General features: G+C 44.3%; 1 protein-coding gene across 7 annotated transcripts in view; it reads left to right on the top strand.

Annotated features, from left to right (window-relative positions):
- Window positions 1–19,250, top strand: part of LOC115172888 (ribosomal protein S6 kinase 2 alpha) — an 81,645-nt gene that overhangs the window by 57,763 nt on the left and 4,632 nt on the right. For all 7 annotated transcript variants that reach the window (XM_029730721.1, XM_029730723.1, XM_029730724.1 and 4 more), the window contains 12 exons: window positions 79–185; window positions 1,257–1,294; window positions 4,324–4,466; window positions 6,955–7,025; window positions 8,722–8,810; window positions 9,887–9,951; window positions 10,127–10,229; window positions 12,620–12,750; window positions 13,339–13,464; window positions 13,690–13,779; window positions 13,873–14,031; window positions 16,050–16,211. In XM_029730721.1, the coding sequence (XP_029586581.1) occupies window positions 79–185; window positions 1,257–1,294; window positions 4,324–4,466; window positions 6,955–7,025; window positions 8,722–8,810; window positions 9,887–9,951; window positions 10,127–10,229; window positions 12,620–12,750; window positions 13,339–13,464; window positions 13,690–13,779; window positions 13,873–14,031; window positions 16,050–16,211 (1,284 nt within the window). The remainder of the gene's footprint in view (window positions 1–78; window positions 186–1,256; window positions 1,295–4,323; window positions 4,467–6,954; window positions 7,026–8,721; window positions 8,811–9,886; window positions 9,952–10,126; window positions 10,230–12,619; window positions 12,751–13,338; window positions 13,465–13,689; window positions 13,780–13,872; window positions 14,032–16,049; window positions 16,212–19,250) is intronic.

Raw genomic sequence — 19,250 nt, 5'->3', positions numbered from 1 at the left:
AAAAATGTATCTTTGTGACATCTTATGTGTCATGGTTATTATAACCTCTCTGCATTATATTTTGTGTGTGGTATCCAGGTGATGTTCACAGAGGAGGATGTGAAGTTCTACCTAGCAGAGCTGGCTCTGGGCCTGGACCACCTGCATAGCCTGGGCATCATCTACAGAGACCTCAAACCTGAGAAGTAGGTGGAGCCTCAGCGGAGGGCAGCTAGTCCTCGCTAGCCTAGCGTAGCATCACCTTCCTACAATAATAATATATGCCATTTAGCAGACACTTTTATCCAAAGCAACTTAGTCATGTGTGCATATATTTTACACATCAGTAGCCCCAGTGAGAATTGAACCCACAATCCTGGTGTTGAAATCGCCATGCTCTACCAACTCAGCTAGAGGACCTCGTGCTGTGCTATGCTAGTGTAGCCCCAACCCACAAATTATTTTTCTTCTAAAATGACAGGAACCTTGAGATGCAATGTGCTTCTATGTTAGCTATCTCTTCTATGTGTATATACATTATTCAAGGCCCCTTAATTTACATTTTTAGAAACTGGCAAATTTCACTGCAGTATAATTGATTGTCCTCTCAGTTTTGATGGGGGTCATTGATGTTATCAACAATCATCATGTCTGGTCTTGAGTACTGGAATCTTAACATGACATATGGATACTAGAGAATGAGAAAGCCTTGCCAGAGTGCACAGACCGATTACATAAATGTTATTGTGTGTGGCATATACATTTCTGATACTGTGAATTAACTGAGGGGGGCAACTTGATTTGGGCTGCGCTTTTGCTATTACATAAACATTTCTGTGAAGGAAAGAGGGAGGACTAGGGCTACTATATAAAATGGAGTCTACAGACTTGTTTTTGAACTCAGAAAATATTCTACCCTCATAATGCCAAGTCATTTGCAATCCGGTTGTGACACAACGCGGAGACCAGTCTGTGGTTGTGTGACACTACGCGGAGACCAGTCTGTGGTTGTGTGACACTACGCGGAGACCAGTCTGTGGTTGTGTGACACTACGCGGAGACCAGTCTGTGGTTGTGTGACACTACGCGGAGACCAGTCTGTGGTTGTGTGACACTACGCGGAGACCAGTCTGTGGTTGTGTGACACTACGCGGAGACCAGTCTGTGGTTGTGTGACACTACGCGGAGACCAGTCTGTGGTTGTGTGACACTACGCGGAGACCAGTCTGTGGTTGTGTGTGTGGCACAACTGACACTAACTCTCTATTCTGTTGTAGCATTCTACTGGATGAAGAGGGCCATATCAAACTCACAGGTAGGACACACACACTACCCCCCCCCCCCCCCCCCCCCCCCTACAATATACACTGAGTATACCAAACATGAAGAACACCTTCCTAATATTGAGTCCCATCCCCCTTTTCCCTCAGAACAGACTCAATTCGTCGGGGCATGGACTACAAGGCGTCGAAAGCGTTCCACAGGGATGCTGGCCCATGTTGACTCCAATGCTTCCCACAGTTGTCTAGATTGGTCCACCACCCAAATACATTCTTGATAGACACGGGAAACTGTTAAGCGTGAACGCAGTTCTTCACACAAACTGGTGCACACGGCACCTACAACTATAATACTTAAATATTTTGTCTTGCCAATTAACCCTCTGAATGGCACACATACACAATCCATGTCTGTTAGCTCAAGATCTAAATTATTGTTTAACCTGTATTCCACTTCATCTACACTGATTTGAAGTTGATTTAACAAGTGACCTCAATAAGGAATCAATCAGTTACATGTATTTTATAAAGCCTTTTTTTACATTCGCTGATGTCACAAAGTGCTTACACAGAAGTCTATACAGTGGCAAGAAAAAGCATGTGAACCCTTTGGAAATACCTGGATTTCTGCATAAATTGGTCATAAAATTTGATCTGATCTTCATCTAGGTCACAACAATAGACAAACACAGTGTGCTTAAACTAATAACACACAAACAATTATACGTTTTCATGTCTTTATTGAACACACCGTATAAACATTCACAGTGCAGGGTGAAAAAAGTATGTGAACCCTTGGATTTAATAACTGGTTGACCCTCCTTTGGCAGCAATAACCTCAACCAAACGTTTTCTGTAGTTTCAGATCAGACCTACACAACGGTCAGGAGGAATTTTGGACCATTCCTCTTTACAAAACTGTTTCAGTTCAGCAATATTCTTGGCATGTCTGGTGTGAACTGCTCTCTTGAGGTCATGCCACAGCATCTCAATCGGTTGAGGTCAGGACTGACTGGGCCATTCCAGAAGGTGTATTTTCTTCTGTTGAAGCGATTCTGTTAATTTACTTCTGTGTTTTGGGTTGTTGTCCTGTTGCCTCACCCAACTTCCGTTGAGCTTCAATTGGCAGACAGGTAGCCTAACATTCTCCTGCAAAATGTCTTGATAAACTTGGGAATTCATTCTTCCGTCGACAATGGCAAGCTGTCCAGGCCCTAAGGCAGCAAAGCAGCCCAAACCATGATGCTCCCTCCACTATACTTTACAGTTGGGATGAGGTTGTGATGTTGCTGTGCTGTGCCTTTTCTTCTCCACACATAGTGTTGTGTGTTCCTTCCAAACAACTCAACTGTAGTTTCATCTGTCCACAGAATATTTTGCCAGTACCGCTGTGGAACATCCAGCTGCACTTTTGCAAACTTCAGACATGCAGCAATGTTTTTTTTTTGGATAGCAGTGGCTTCTTCCACGATGTTCTCCCATGAGCACCATTCTTGTTTCGGATTTTGCGTATTGTAGACTCGTCGAGATGTTAGCACGTTCCAGAAATTTCTGTAAGTCTTTATCTGACACTCTAGGATTCTTAACCTCAGTGAGCATTCTGCGCTGTGCTCTTGCAGTCATCTTTGCAGGACGGCCACTCCTAGGGAGAGTAGCAACAGTGCTGAACTTTCTCCATTTATAGACAATTTGTCTTACCGTGGACTGATGGACATCAAGGCTTTAGAGATACTTTGGTAACCCTTTCCAGCTTTATGCAAGTCCACAATTCTTAATGTTAGATATTCTGATATGTCTTTTGTTCGAAACATGGTTCACATCAGGCAATGCTTCTTGTGAATAGCAAACTCAAATTTTGTGTTTTTTTTATAGTGCAGGGCAGCTCTAACCAACATCTCCAATCTCGTCTCATTGATTGGACTCCAGGTTAGCTGACTACTGACTCTAATTAGCTTTTGGAGAAGTCATTAGCCTAGGGGTTGACATACTTTTTCCAACCTACACTGAATGTTTAAATGATGGCTTCAATATAGACAAGAAAAATATAATAATTTGTGTTATTAGTTTAAGCACACTAAGTTTGCCTATTGTTGTGACTTAGATCAAATTTGGTGACCAAACTATGCAGAAATCCAGGTAATTCCAGGTGGTTCACATACTTTTTCTTGCAACTGTATATATGACATTACCCCCCCCCCCCCACACACACACACACACACACACACACTAACCCACCCCCCACACACACACACACGTCCCTCTGCCTATTCTCTCGTTCCACTTGGCCTCCCCATTAGTCAGTGAGTCGGCACCACTCTTGTCTGTTCCTGGGGGTACTTGGCCTGTCCACAGAGGGTACTAGGCCTGTCCACAGAGGGTACTAGGACCCTGGGGGCACGTGTTCTTGGGAAGACTCATGAGACCATAGGCCTACAGGTAAAATGCACATGAGGGAGTACTTCAGGGGTACTCCGGCCAAAACAAAATTCAGTTGGTGGTACAGTAACCAAAAAACAACAGCTGATGTAGAGCATGACCCTGAAATGAATGATGTTTCTCCTGCATCTTATCTACCCTGTAATCACTCTCTCCTCTATCGTCCGTTTACCTTGTTGGCACACAAAAGCCACAGGTGACCTTAAATATCCCAGTGTGGTGTATTACCTTCACATGGAGCATTTGAATGATAAGGCCTTAGAATACCTGAAGAGTCGTCATGGCATCAGGAAGTGGTACGGATAGTTTTCCCTGATCATGTGACCTGGCTAGGAGAGAGCTCTAGGGCTTTGTCTGAAATGGCATCCTCTTCCCTAAAATATAGTGCACTCCTTTTGACCAGGGCCCTCTAGAATTACCCACCATAGGGAATAGGGTACAATTGCAGACCTGGCCTGGGCCCTAATTGTAGTCTATAGACTAGTTATTACAGTCAAACTCCTGGCCATTTCCATAAAGCATAGTGTTAATGTCCTTTCTTCCTCTGTCTGTCGTGTGTATTCATGATGTGTGTTTATGGTAGTACAGGTAATTGGATAGTAACTGACTTGTGCTGTCTTCTCCCCAGATTTTGGCTTATGTAAAGAGGCTGTTGACCAAGAGAAGAAGGCCTACTCCTTCTGTGGTACGGTGGAATACATGGCGCCAGAGGTGGTGAACAGGCAGGGCCACATACAGAGCGCCGACTGGTGGTCGTTTGGGGTACTGATGGTGAGTCATTTCATCTGTCGTTTGGGTCATATTCATTAGTGCACAACTTGGTAAAACACTTTGCAATTGAAAATGAAAATAAATGTTAGTTAGTGGACACATTTGGGTAGTTTCTCCCTGTTTCAGTCTGTTTTCTTCCGTTTGGTGCCTAATGAACATAACCTTCACAATACAAACGATCAAACAGTTAGAAAAGCTAAGGCTAGCTTTTTCAAACAGAAATTTGCATCCTGTAGTACTAACTCCAAAAAGTTCGGGGACACTGTAAAGTCCATGGAGAATAAGAGCACCTCCTCCCAGCTGCCCACTGCTCTGAGGCTAGGAAACACTGTTACCGCCGATTAAATCCACTATAATTGAGAATTTCAATAAGCATTTCTCTACGGCTGGCCATGCTTTCCACCTGGCTACCCCTACCCCGGTCAACTGCCCGGCACCCTCCACAGCAACCCGCCAAAGCCCCCACCATTTCTCCTTCACCCAAATCCAGATAGCTGATGTTCTGAAAGAGCTGCAAAATCTGGACCCATACAAATCAGCTGGGCTAGACAATCTGGACCCTCTCTTTCTAAAATTATCTGCCGAAATTGTTGCAACCCCTATTACTAGCCTGTTCAACTTCTCTTTCGTATCGTCTGAGATTCCCAAAGATTGGAAAGCTGCCACGGTCATCCCCCTCTTCAAAGGGGGAGACACTCTAGACCCAAACTGCTACAGACTATCTATCCTACTCTGCCTTTCTAAAGTCTTCGAAAGCCAAGTTAACAAACAAATTACCGACCATTTCGAATCCCACCGTACCTTCTCCGCTATGCAATCTGGTTTCAGAGCTGGTCATGGGTGCACCTCAGCCACGCTTAAGGTCCTAAACGACATCATAACAGCCATCGATAAGAGACATTACTGTGCAGCCGTATTCATAGACCTGGCCAAGGCTTTCGACTCTGTCAATCACCACATTCTTATTGGCAGACTCGAAAGCCTTGGTTTCTCAAATGATTGCCTTGCCTGGTTTACCAACTACTTCTCTGATAGAGTTCAGTGTGTCAAATCGGAGGGCCTGTTGTCCGGACCTCTGGCAGTCTCTATGGGTGTGCCACAGGGTTCAATTCTCAGGCCAACTCTCTTCTCTGTATACATCAATGATGCTGCTGGTGATTCTCTGATCCACCTCTACGCAGATGACACCATTCTGTATACTTCTGGCCCCTCTTTGGACACTGTGTTAACAAGCCTCCAGGCGAGCTTCAATGCCATACAACGCTCCTTCCGTGGCCTCCAACTGCTCGTAAACGCAAATAAAACTAAATGCATGCTCTTCAATCGATCACTGCCCGCACCTGCCCGCCCATCCAGCATCACTACTCTGGACGGCTCTGACTTAGAATATGTGGACAACTACAAATACCTGGGTGTCTGGTTAGACTGTAAACTCTCCTTCCAGTCTCACATTAAGCATCTCCAATCCAAAATTAAATCTAGAATCGGCTTCCTATATCGCAACAAAGCATCCTTCACTCATGCTGCCAAACATACCCTCGTAAAACTGACCATCCTACCGATCCTCGACTTCGGTGATATCATCTGTGAAATAGCCTCCAACACTCTACTCAACAAACTGGATGCAGTCTATCACAGTGCCATCTGTTTTGTCACCAAAGCCTCATACACTACCCACCATTGCGACCTGTACGCTCTCGTTGGCTGGCCCTCGCTTCATACTTGTCGCCAAACCCACTGGCTACAGGTTATCTACAAGTCTCTGCTAGGTAAAGCCCCGCCTTATCTCAGATCACTGGTCACCACAGCAGCACCCACTCGTAGCACACGCTCCAGCAGGTATATCTCACTGGTCACCGCCAAAGCCAATTCCTCCTTTGGTCGTCTTTCCTTCCAGTTCTCTGCTGCCAATGACTGGAACGAACTGCAAAAATCTCTGAAGCTGGAGACCCATATCTCCCTCACTAGCTTTAAGCACCAACTGTCAGATCACTGCACCTGTACATAGATGGGCTGTTTACAGATGGGCTAGCTACCTACCTCATCCCCATACTGTATTTATTTATCTTGCTCCTTTGCACCCCAGTATCTTTACTTGCACATTCATCTTCTGCACATCTACCGTTCCAGTGTTTAATTGCTATATTGTAATTACTTCGCCACCATGGCCTATTTATTGCCTTAACTTACCTCATTTGCACTCACTGTATATAGACTTTTTTTCTTTTGTTCTACTGTATTATTGACTATGTTTTGTTTATTCCATGTGTAACTCTGTTGTTGTATGTGTCGAATTGCTATGCTTTATCTTGGCCAGGTGGCAGTTGCAAATGAGAACTTGTTCTCAACTAGCCTACCTGGTTAAATAAAGGTGAAATACATTTTTTTTAAAACAGACGTGAGTATGATGTGTGTTTGCGTCAGAGCTGTAGAATTGAATGTGGAAGATGTTTTTTTTTAAAGGGTGGTGGTTGTATTTGTTTGACAGTTTGAGATGCTGACCGGCTCGCTACCGTTCCAAGGGAAGGACCGCAAAGAGACCATGAACCTCATCCTCAAGTAAGTAGATGCCATCACAGAATAGGTCTTTTGATAAGCCATATAAACTCAGCAAAAAAAGAACCGTCCCTTTTTCAGGACCCTGTCTTTCAAAGATGATTTGTAAAAATCCAACTAACTTCACAGATTTTCATTGTAAAGGGTTTAAACACTGTTTCCCATGCTTGTTCAATGAACCATAAACAATTAATGAACATGCACCTGTGGAACAGTCGTTAAGACACTAACAGCTTACAGACGGTAGGCAATAAAGGTCACAGTTATGAAAACTTAGGACACTAAAGAGGTCTTTCTATTGACTCTGAAAAACACCAAAAGAAAGAGGCTCATGGTCCCTACTCATCTGTGTGAATGTGCCTTAGGCATGCTGCAAGGAGGCATGAGGACTGCAGATGTGGCCAGGGCAATAAATTGCAATGTCCGTACTGTGAGACGCCTAAGACAGCGCTACAGGGAGACAGGATTGGTACATCCGAACATCACACCTGCGGGACAGGTACAGGATGGCAACAACAACTGCCCGAGTTACACCAGGAACACACATTCCCACCATCAGTGCTCAGACTGTCTGCCATAGGCTGAGAGAGGCTGGACTGAGGGCTTGTAGGCCTGTTGTAAGGCAGGTCCTCACCAGACATCACCGGCAGCAATGTCGCCTATGGGCACAAACCCAACATCGCTGGACCAGACAGGATTGGCAAAAAGTGCTTTTCACTGACGAGTCACGGTTTTGTCTCACCAGGAGTGATGGTCGGATTCGCATTTATCGTCAAAGGAATGAGTGTTACACCGAGGCCTGTACTCTGGAGCGGGATCGATTTGGAGGTGGAGGGTCCGTCATGGTCTGGGGCGGTGTGTCACAGCATCATCGAACTGAACTTGTTGTCATTGCAGGCAATCTCAACGCAGGGAAGACATCCTCCTCATGTGGTACCCTCCTGCAGGCTCATCCTGACATGACCCTCCAGCATGACAATGCAACCAGCCATACTGCTCGTTCTGTGCGTGATTTCCTGCGAGACAGGAATGTCAGTGTTCTGCTATGGCCAGCGAAGAGCTCGGATCTCAATCCCATTGATCACATCTGGGACCTGTTGGATCGGAGGGTGAGGACTAGGGCCATTCCCCTCAGAAATGTCCAGAAACTTACAGGTGCCTTGGTGGAAGAGTGGGGTAACATCTCACAGTAAGAACTGGCAAATCTGGTGCAGTCCATGAGGAGGAGATGCACTGCAGTACTTAATGTAGCTGGTGGCCACACCAGATACTGACTGTTACTTTTGATTTTGACCCCCCCCCCTCGTGGTTCAGGGACACATTTTTCCATTTATGTTAGTCACATGTCTGTGGAACTTGTTCAATTTGTCTGTTGTTGAATCTTATGTTCATACAAATATTTACACGTTAAGTTTGCTGAAAATAAATGCAGTTGACAGTGAGAGGACGTTTCTTTTTTTGCTGAGTGAGTTTATATAATTCAACACTATATAGGGAATAGGGTCCCATTGCCGAACCACACTGGGCCCACAATCACTGGCTAGGGTGCCTGTAATTATTACCAGAGCAGTACTATTTATTTAGCCCGACTAAACCAGCCTGAATGCTGCGTTCAAGGAAACCGTGGTGAACGTTCAGCAGCGTTAACCAGGCTGCTATTTTATAAAACTTCTGGATTTAACAATGTCTTCCCCTGCAGGGCCAGATTGGGAATGCCCCAATTCCTGAGTACAGAGGCCCAGAGTCTCCTCCGAGCTCTGTTCAAGAGGAACCCCATCAACAGAATGGGTGAGTACTAACCCACCAGCCAGTGACAAGGTAATTACAGTGGTTACTCCACTAGGAGAGTAATTACTGTGGTATAATAAGACCGATTTGATATTAAAGGAGCAATCTGCAGTTGCTACGTTCATTTTTTTAAACTTATAAATTAAGGATATGTATTGAGTTACATTTATTTTGGGTAACAGACATATATATATAACAAAATGTACAATGTGGACCCAGAGGATATCACTTTAAAGCATTCATTTAAAATGCTTGTTTCCAAACACATATGATTAAAAGGCAAGACAAAATTTGCAAACAACCATAAATACATTCATTTATATTGACAACATAAAAAGTGGAACTATTCACTGCATAACCTTAAAAATCAACCATATTCATTTCGCAATAAAACAATCTAATTGCACATCCTACTGATCCTTCAGATAATACACCTGACCAGCAGCAGGGGGCACAAGGAGCAGTGGACTGGTTTCTCTTTGACACACTTGTCCAAATGAAAATCCTTTTCCTGCTTTTTAAAGCTATTTTAACTTTTTCTTTGCTTGATCTCCAAGGGGAGGCTATTCCATAGACAAATGCCTGTATAGAAAAACGTGCTCCTCGCAGTACTGTTTACTCTTGGGATTTTACAAGGCATATCACTAGCTCTGGTATTGTATCTGTGTTGGTTATAGACCATATCAACGTGGTTTTTCATATAACCTGGGGCACGATCATTTTAAAATGTCAAACAAATGATTAACTTTAAGTTGGTCCATGTAACTATTGATTCTTGAAGAATATAACTTATAAATGCCTCATGAGCTTAGTTCAACTGTCGTACCCAATCAGAACTGAAAATATAAACTTGTTGTATTTAACAAATATAAACATGGTTAAAACTACATTATAAAACTATAATGTTGATATCGTGAATGTTGATATCGTGAACACCATGCATTCATAGATCTGTTTATGAACTTGCTAGGGTGGCGGGAAGAACGCATTGCTTCAACTGCTGATTGCCGCTTTAAGCATAGAGCTGGTGATGTTGTATGCAGTCATCCATACTAATAGTGTGATTGTGTGGACAGGGTCCGGGGCGGATGGTGCAGAGGAGATCAAACGCCACACTTTTTTCTCCACCATCGACTGGAACGTGAGTGGGGCCTCCCCTCTAGCACTCATCGCACACTCATAGTGTAGTCCTATCAGGACTCATTATCAATCTCATTATCAATTAGCATTTTTAAATGAATCTTGTCATATGCTTCAGGCAATTCTCAAGTCTCCATTATTTGAAACCTTTTCAGAAACTATTTTAACTCTTTCAGAAACTGTTCCGGCGAGAGATCCCACCCCCGTTCAAGCCGGCGGTGGCCCGACCAGACGACACCTTCTACTTCGACTCAGAGTTCACCTCCCGCACACCCAAAGGTAAGCGGTCAAAGTTGACAAGAGTCACTTGTCCTAGCGTGACAAGACAGACCAGGGCTGACAATCTAACCTGACGAAGCAGGAGTAAAAAGCTGACTGAATCTAACCTGGTGTAGCAGGCGTAGCAGGCGTAAAAAGCTGACTGAATCTAACCTGGCGTAGCAGGAATAAAAAGCTGACTGAATCTAACCTGGAGTAGCAGGAATAAAAAGCTGACTGAATCTAACCTGGCGTAGCAGGAGTAAAAAGCTGACTGAATCTAACCTGGCGTAGCAGGAGTAAAAAGCTGACTGAATCTAACCTGGCGTAGCAGGAGTAAAAAGCTGACTGAATCTAACCTGGCGTAGCAGGAGTAAAAAGCTGACTGAATCTAACCTGGCGTAGCAGGAGTAAAAAGCTGACTGAATCTAACCTGGCGTAGCAGGAGTAAAAAGCTGACTGAATCTAACCTGGCGTAGCAGGAGTAAAAAGCTGACTGAATCTAACCTGGCGTAGCAGGAGTAAAAAGCTGACTGAATCTAACCTGGCGTAGCAGGAGTAAAAAGCTGACTGAATCTAACCTGACGAAGCAGGAGTAAAAAGCTGACTGAATCTAACCTGACGAAGCAGGAGTAAAAAGACGCCTGAGCGGAGTCCCCACTTCCGTTTTTTTTAAGTTACGTGGAAAATACTACACTGCTCAAACACGTAAACAACACAATGTAACTCCAAGTCAATCACACTTCTGTGAAATCAAACTGTCCACTTAGGAAGCAACACTGATTGACAATAAATTTCACATGCTGTTGTGCAAATGGAATAGACAACAGGTGGAAATTATAGGCAATTAGCAAGACACCCCCAATAAAGGAGTGGTTCTGCAGGTGGGGACCACAGACCACTTCTCAGTTCCTATACTTCCTGGCTGATGTTTTGGTCACTTTTGAATGCTGGCGGTGCTTTCACTCTAGTGGTAGCATGAGACTGAGTCTACAACCCACACAGGTGGCTCAGGTAGTGCAGCTCATTTAGGATGGCACATCAATGCGAGCTGTGGCAAGAAGGTTTGCTGTGTCTGTCAGCGTAGTGTCCAGAGCATGGAGGCGCTACCAGGAGACAGGCCAGTACATCAGGAGACGTGGAGGAGGCCGTAGGAGGGCAACAACCCAGCAGCAGGACCGCTACCTCCGCCTTTGTGCAAGGAGGAGCAGGAGAAGCACTGCCAGAGCCCTGCAAAATGACCTCCAACAGGCCACAAATGTGCATGTGTCTGCTCAAACGGTCAGAAACAGACTCCATGAGGATGGTATGAGGGCCCGACGTCCACAGGTGGGGGTTGTGCTTACAGCCCAACACCGTGCAGGTCGTTTGGCATTTGCCAGAGAACACCACGATTGGCAAATTCGCCACTGGCGCCCTGTGCTCTTCACAGATGAAAGCAGGTTCACACTAAGCACGTGACAGACATGACAGAGTCTGGAGACGCCGTGGAGAACGTTCTGCTGCCTGCAACATCCTCCAGCATGACCGGTTTGGCGGGGGGTCAGTCATGGTGTGGGGTGGCATTTCTTTGGGGGGCCGCACAGCCCTCCATGTGCTCGCCAGAGGTAGCCTGACTGCCATTAGGTACCGAGATGAGATCCTCAGACGCCTTGTGAGACCATATGCTGGTGCGGTTGGCCCTGGGTTCCTCCTAATGCAAGACAATGCTAGACCTCATGTGGCTGGAGTGTGTCAGCAGTTCCTGCAAGAAGAAGGCATTGATGCTATGGACTGGCCTGCCCGTTCCCCAGACCTGAATCCAATTGAGCACATCTGGGACATCATGTCTCGCTCCATCCACCAACGCCACGTTGCACCACAGACTGTCCAGGAGTTGGCGGATGCTTTAGTCCAGGTCTGGGAGGAGATCCCTCAGGAGACCATCCGTCACCTCATCAGGAGCATGCCCACGCGTTGTAGGGAGGTCATACAGGCACGTGGAGGCCACACACACTACTGAGCTCCAAATCCAGACCTCCATGGGTTGATAAATTGGATTTCCATTGATTTATTTTTGTGTGATTTTGTTGTCAGCACATTCAACTATGTAAAGAAAAAAGTATTTAATAAGATTATTTCTTATATTCAGATCTAGGATGTGTTAAGTGTTCCCTTTATTTTTTTGAGCAGTATATATCCATGAACAGCAGAAACATCCACTTTTTACCAACACCGCTAAGGGTGGACTGAATCAAACCGAGTCTAATTTTTGTTATTTAGGTGAATGAAACATATTATAATGCCATTTTGAAGTTTGTCAGCTGGTAACAATTAGTCAAACTAGAACATTTGTGGCAAATAAATAATCTTTGGCTCTCCTGTCTGTTTCAAGTGTGTATGAACTTGTGTTCTTGCTCTGATTCCCACAGACTCCCCAGGTGTTCCACCCAGTGCCGGAGCCCACCAGCTCTTCCGTGGCTTCAGCTTCGTCGCCCCAGCCATGCTGGATGAGGAGGGGGCCAAGGAGCCGGCCAAGCCAACACCACACCCAGTGGTCCAGGTCAGCAGTCCATCACAGATGGGAAATGCCTACTATTAATATATCATTATAATATATGCCATTTAGCAGGCGCGTTCTCATTTCTTATATTATTTTCTATGAAAAACTATATCATATAGACAGCAAGAAGACAGAGATCTATCTGACAGCCAGAATGGCTCCTTCCCCAAGATTTTGTCTTTCGTTGGCGTTTTGAAGGAGAACATGCTCTTTCACTCTCTGACCACTAGATGGCCATATTTCTCCATCCTACAACACTGTGTCAATCAGTGTAATGTAATGACAGTGAAAGCTATACTTACTTAGGGCAGATAAGGCTTGGGTTTAATTGCTTGATGATTTCACACTGCACATGTTGTTGAGGAGTAAACCGCTAATCCAGTTGAATTGCTTGGTCTAATACCTTTACCTCCAATGTTTTCTGTGCTTTACCACAACTGTGATGGGGAGTGTGTGTGGGTGGATGAATACATCATAATAGAAGAAAGTATAATATTAAAATACATTGTTGTTTGTAAAGCACTGTTGTAGACTGTAGTTCAAGCACTATACCATAGGTGTGTGTGTGTGTGTGTGTGGTTCATACAGCAACTCCATGGAAAGAACGTGTTGTTCAGCGACGGCTACATGTTGAAGGAGGACATCGGCATGGGCTCTTTCTCCGTTTGCAAGCGCTGCATCCACAAAGCCACCAACACAGAGTACGCCGCCAAGGTCAGAACACAGACTGTAACCTCCCTCTCTGGGTTGTCACTCTCCCAAGAACCCCAAGATCTTATCCATCTACCTTGTGGGCTGATGAATCCTTCCAAACCAGTAGTTGGACATGACTATTCATTATTTTGATGAAGGTCTTTTTGGAGAGTGCCGTTCCAGTCATTTCTCGTCTCTCACACCGTCTCCTAATGGAGGATTTATAATATTATTGTGTATTGTCAGGTGATTGACAAGACCATGACAGACCCCTCAGAGGAGATTGAGATCCTGTTGAGATACGGCCAGCACCCCAACATCATCACCCTGAAGGACGTGAGTACTCACTCACTCACTCACACTCTCTCTCTCTCACACACACACACACTCACCCTGAACCATCCATCATGTGTTCTCTCCATCTGTCAGGTGTATGACAATGGGAAGCAGGTATATCTGGTGACAGAGCTGATGAGAGGTGGGGAGCTGCTGGACCGGATCCTCAAACAGAAGGTCTTCTCAGAGCGAGAAGCCAGCTCCGTGCTCCACACCATCACCAAGACTGTAGAATACCTCCACGCACAGGGGGTGAGACGCTCATCTACACACACACACACACACACACACACACACACACTGTAACAGACTGGTCGCTATGGACTTAAACAGTAGTTTGATATTCCTCCTTATTCTTAGTATGTTTTTTTTCTTTTTCTTTCTCTGTGTTCTAATATTCATCCTTTAAAATATACAGTACCAGTCAAAAGTTTGGACACCTACTCATTCAAGGGTTTTTCTTTATTTTGTACTATTTTCTACATTGTACAATAATAGTGAAGACATCACAACTATGAAATGACACCTATGGAATCATGTAGTAACCAAAAAAGTATTTTATATTTGAGATTCTTCAAAGTAGCCACACTTTGCCTTGACAGCTTTGCACACTCTTGGCATTCTCTCAACCAGTTTAACCTGGAATGCTTAAAGGAGTTCCCACATATGCTGAGCACTTGTTGGCTGCTTTTCCTTCACTCTTTGGTCCAACTCATCCCAAACCATCTCAGTTGGGTTGAGGTCAGGTGATTGTGGAGGCCAGGTCATCTGATGCAGCACTCCATCACTCTCCTTCTTGGTCAAATAGCCCTTACACAGCCTGGAGGTGTGTTGGGTAATTGTCCTGTTGAAAAACAGATGATAGTCCCACTAAGCGCAAACCAGATGGGATGGTGTATCGCTGCAGAATGTTGCGGTAGCCATGCTGGTTAAGTGTGCCTTGAATTTTAAATAAATCACAGACAGTATCAACAGCAGAGCACCATCACACCTCCTCCATGCTTTACGTTGGGAACCACACATGCGGAGATCATCCGATCACCTACTCTGTGTCTCACAAAGACACGGAGGTTAGAACCGAAAATCTCAAATTTGTACTCATCAGACCAAAGAACAGATTTCCACCAGTCTAATGTCCATTGTTCGTGGTTCTTGGCCCAAACAAGTCTCTTCTTCTTACAGGTGTCTTTTAGTAGTGGTTTCTTAGCAGCAATTCGACCATGAAGGCCTGATTCAGTCTCCTCTGAACAGTTGATGTTGAGACGTGTCTGTTACTTGAACTCTATGAATTATTTATTTGGGCTGCAATTTCTGAGGCTGGTAACTCTAATGAACTTATCCTCTGCAGCAGAGGCAACTCTGGGTCTTTCTTTCCTGTGGCGGTCCTCATGAGAGCCAGTTTCATCATAGCGCTTTATGTTTTTTGCGACTTTAAAAGTCCTTGACATTTTCCGGAATGACTGACCTTCATGTCTTAAAGTAATGATAGATTGTCATTTCTCTTTGCTTATTTGAGCTGTTCTTGCCATAATATGGACTTTGTCTTTTACCAAATAGGGCTATCTTCTGTGTACCACACCCCTACCTTGTCACAACACAACTGATTGGCTCAAAGGCATTAAGAAGGAAAGAAATTCCACAAATTAACCGGGCACACCTGTTAATTGAAATGCATTCCAGGTGACTACCTCATTAAGCTGGTTGAGAGAATGCAAAGCTGTCATCAAGGCAAAGGGTGACTACTTTGAAGACTCTCAAATATAAAATATATTTTGATTTTACACTTTTTTTGGTTACTATGATTCCATATGTGTTATTTCATAGTTTTGATGTCTTTGCTATTATTCTACAATGTAGAAAAAAATAAAGAAAAACCCTTGAATGAGTGGGTGTGTCCAAACGTTTGACTGCTACTGTATAAAGATTTTTTTAATAATATACGACCAACAGATTATCTCCAACAAGTGAACAGTTGAAGTAGATTATTTTTGCGTTCACATTTAATCTTTACTAATTAATAAATTCTCTCATCCTATCCTCCTCTCTGCTATCCCCTCCTCTTTCCTCTCTTCCTGCCCTACCCCACCTCTCTTTTCCCCTACCCCCTCCTCTCTCCTTCTCTTCCTCCTGTACCTCTGCTTTCTTCCTCCCGTACCTCCTATCCTCTCTTCCTCCCCTAAACCTCTCCTCTCTCTCCCTCACCCCTCCCTTCCTCCCCCTCTACTCTCTCTTCCTCTCCTCTTCCTCCCCTACCCTCTCCTCTTCGCCAGGTTGTCCACAGGGACCTAAAGCCCAGTAACATCCTTTATGTAGATGAGTCGGGGAACCCCGAGTCTATCCGGATCTGTGACTTTGGTTTTGCCAAGCAGCTGAGAGCTGACAACGGCCTGCTAATGACTCCATGCTACACCGCTAACTTTGTAGCCCCGGAGGTAAGGCCCGGGAGAGAGTGTGATGGTGATGATTAATACATGCATAGCGCATCGATGCCCCCTATCAGATGCTATTTTGGGGGTTTTAATGGAAAATAAACCATAGAGAGAGATTAGTGATGCACCGATATTACATTTTTGGCCGATACCGATATCCAATATTTTCCTTGCCAAAACCCCCCCGATATATAACATTTTAGCAGCCTTTTAAGCATTCTAGTACAGTTAAATAGTTAACACACACACATGGACACAGCGGTCTAAGGCACTGCATCTCAGTGCAAGAGGCGTCACTACAGTCCATGGTTCGATTCCAGGCTGTATCACATCCGGTCATAATTGGGAGTCCCATAGGGCAGCGCACAATTGGCCTAGCGTTGTCCGTGTTTGGCGGCGCTAGGCCGTCATTGTAAATAAGAATTTGTTCTTAACTAACTTGCCTAGTTAAATAAAGGTTACACACACACTGACCAAAAATATATTTTGTTGGCATTTACGTATATCCCCATTACCAGTGAAACATAATCAAAACCTATTTCTTTCACTTACATGCTGTGCTGTTTCGTTGTTTCATTCTCAACCAGGATTGCATCATACATGTAAAGCAGTGAAGTTTCAGCTCTGTCTGTCCGTGGCCTCATCCTCGGTGCGCACTGTCACTGTGTCCGTTTCCATCTTGTCCAGCTGTGTATGTAACATTTCACGTAAATCCTGTTTCTTGTCTGCGTTGAAGTATCGGCCCTTGTACATAACATCGAGCATGGTGGCGACACAGTAAAGAGAGAATGCCACCGAATCACTTGTTTCACAGCCTGTATGGGCAGTTTTGTTGCCGGGGCCCACTGTTGTCAAGGGCAACTGTTTCATTCGCCAATGTGGGCCAGTAAAAACATCCACCTCGTCGGGAAAAGGTGCAATCTTCACTCCATAGAAACTAGTCGGCACTAATGTCGCACACTAGCTGCTTGCTAACTGGTTAGCTTAGCGTTGACAAAGTCAGAATGGGCATGCGCACTCCACTGTTATGTGACAGAAACGGTGGTGTTAGAATTCAGAATTAGAATAGGAATACTACACTGAACAATAATATAAATCAACATGTAAAGTGTTTGTCCCATGTTTCATGAGCTGGGAAAAAAAAGACCCCAGAAATGTTCCACACACACATGAAGCTTATCTCAAATTCTGTGCACATTTTGTTTACATCCCTGTCAGTTGTGTTGAGCAGGTGTTTCAATGCCATGACAGAGGGTATCACGTCTGCTGCAGACACAGTTGATGAGCTTATTTCTCCAGTCAGTTGTTCAAATGGAGCTAGCTGGTGTGTTCATGTTTCCAACATGTTCTCAAATGCCATTGAAATGGCATCAGAGGTATGACAACCAGCATATTCGTGAGCATGCAATACGACTATCCCCAGTACAAAATCCTCGACGACCCACTGTGCTGTCAGACTCAGCATGCTTATGGGGCTGATATCGCTGGTCCAAATATCAGTCGTGAAGCTAATAGCAGTGACGCTATTACTGTGTACCTCCGGTAGGGCAACATCTGAAAAATAGTACAAATAAAAGTGTACCGGTGCTTGACCAGTTGGCAAAAGCCAACATCACCCATGACAGAGAACGGTTGATTGTCAAGGGCAATGAGTTCCATTATCTTGGCTTTAATGGATTTCGCCTTGGAGTTGTCTTGCTAAAATTTCTTTGCTCTTTCAAATGACTGCTCGACTTGACTGCTCGATCCACACAGCAGACATTGTGCGCTAGTTTAGGAAGGCGTCATTACGTCATGTACTTGTGTTATATAGGTATGCACGTCAGCTTTCACATCGGTTTTGAACATCGGCGTTAAACTAGACATCGGGCCGATACCGATGTTGGCATTTTTCGCTGATATCGACATGTTCACTGATATATCGTGCATCCTTAATATATTATGTGTGTGTGTGTGTGTGTATACTACCGTTCAAAAGTTTGGGGTCACTTATAAATGTCCTTGTTTTTGAAAGAAAAGCAAAAAAAAAATGTGTCCATTTTAAAATAACATCAAATTGATCAGAAATACAGTGTAGACATTGTTAATGTTGTAGCTGGAAACGGCAGATTTTTTTAATGGAATATCTACATAGGCGTACAGAGGCCCATTATCAGCAACCATCACTCCTGGGTTCCAATGGCACTTTGTTAGCTAATCCAAGTTTATAATTTTGAAAGGCTAATTGATCATTAGAAAACCCTTTTGCAATTATGTTAGCACAGCTGAAAACTGCTGTTCTGATTTAAAGAAGAAATTAAAACTGGCCTTCATATTAGTTGAGTATCTGGAGCATCAGAATTTGTGGGTTCGATTACAGGCTCAAAATGGCCAGAAACCAAGACCTTTCTTCTGAAACTCATCAGTCTATTCTTGTTCTGAGAAATGAAGGCTATTCCATGCAAGAAATTGCCAAGAAGCTCTAACCAGAATAGAAAAAGGAGTGGGAGGCCCCGGCGCCCAACTGAGCAAGAGGACAAGTACATTAGTGTCTAGTTTGAGAAACAGACGTCTCACAAGTCCTCAACTGGAAGCTTTATTATCTAGTACCCGCAAAACACCAGTCTCAACGTCAACAGTGAAGAGGCGACTCTGGGATGCTGGCCTTCTAGGCCCGGACTTGAACCCAGTCTAACATCATTGTAGAGACCTGAAAATTGCTGTGCAGCAACGCTCCCCATCCAACTTGACAGAGCTTGAGAGGATCTGCAGAGAAAAATGGGAGAAATTCCCCAAATACAGGTGTGCCAAGCTTGTAGGGTCATACCCAAGAAGACTTGAGGCTGTAATCGCTGCCAAAGGTGCTTCAACAGAGTACAGAATAAAGGGTCTGAATACTTATGTAAATGTGATATTTCAGTATGCGTGTGTGTATAGTTTCTGAATGCACTGTATGGTCTAGCAATCGATTGGAGGTCTAATTCCACGGAGAGGGTGAGCAATTTCTCTGTTTAGCATTCCCCATAGCAAACAATGTCATTGAGTAACATGGCAATGTTTTAC

Source organism: Salmo trutta, chromosome 33 (genome assembly GCF_901001165.1).
Source record: "Salmo trutta chromosome 33, fSalTru1.1, whole genome shotgun sequence".
NCBI classification, from domain to species: domain Eukaryota; kingdom Metazoa; phylum Chordata; class Actinopteri; order Salmoniformes; family Salmonidae; genus Salmo; species Salmo trutta.
This window is presented reverse-complemented; position numbering and strand designations above follow the sequence as displayed.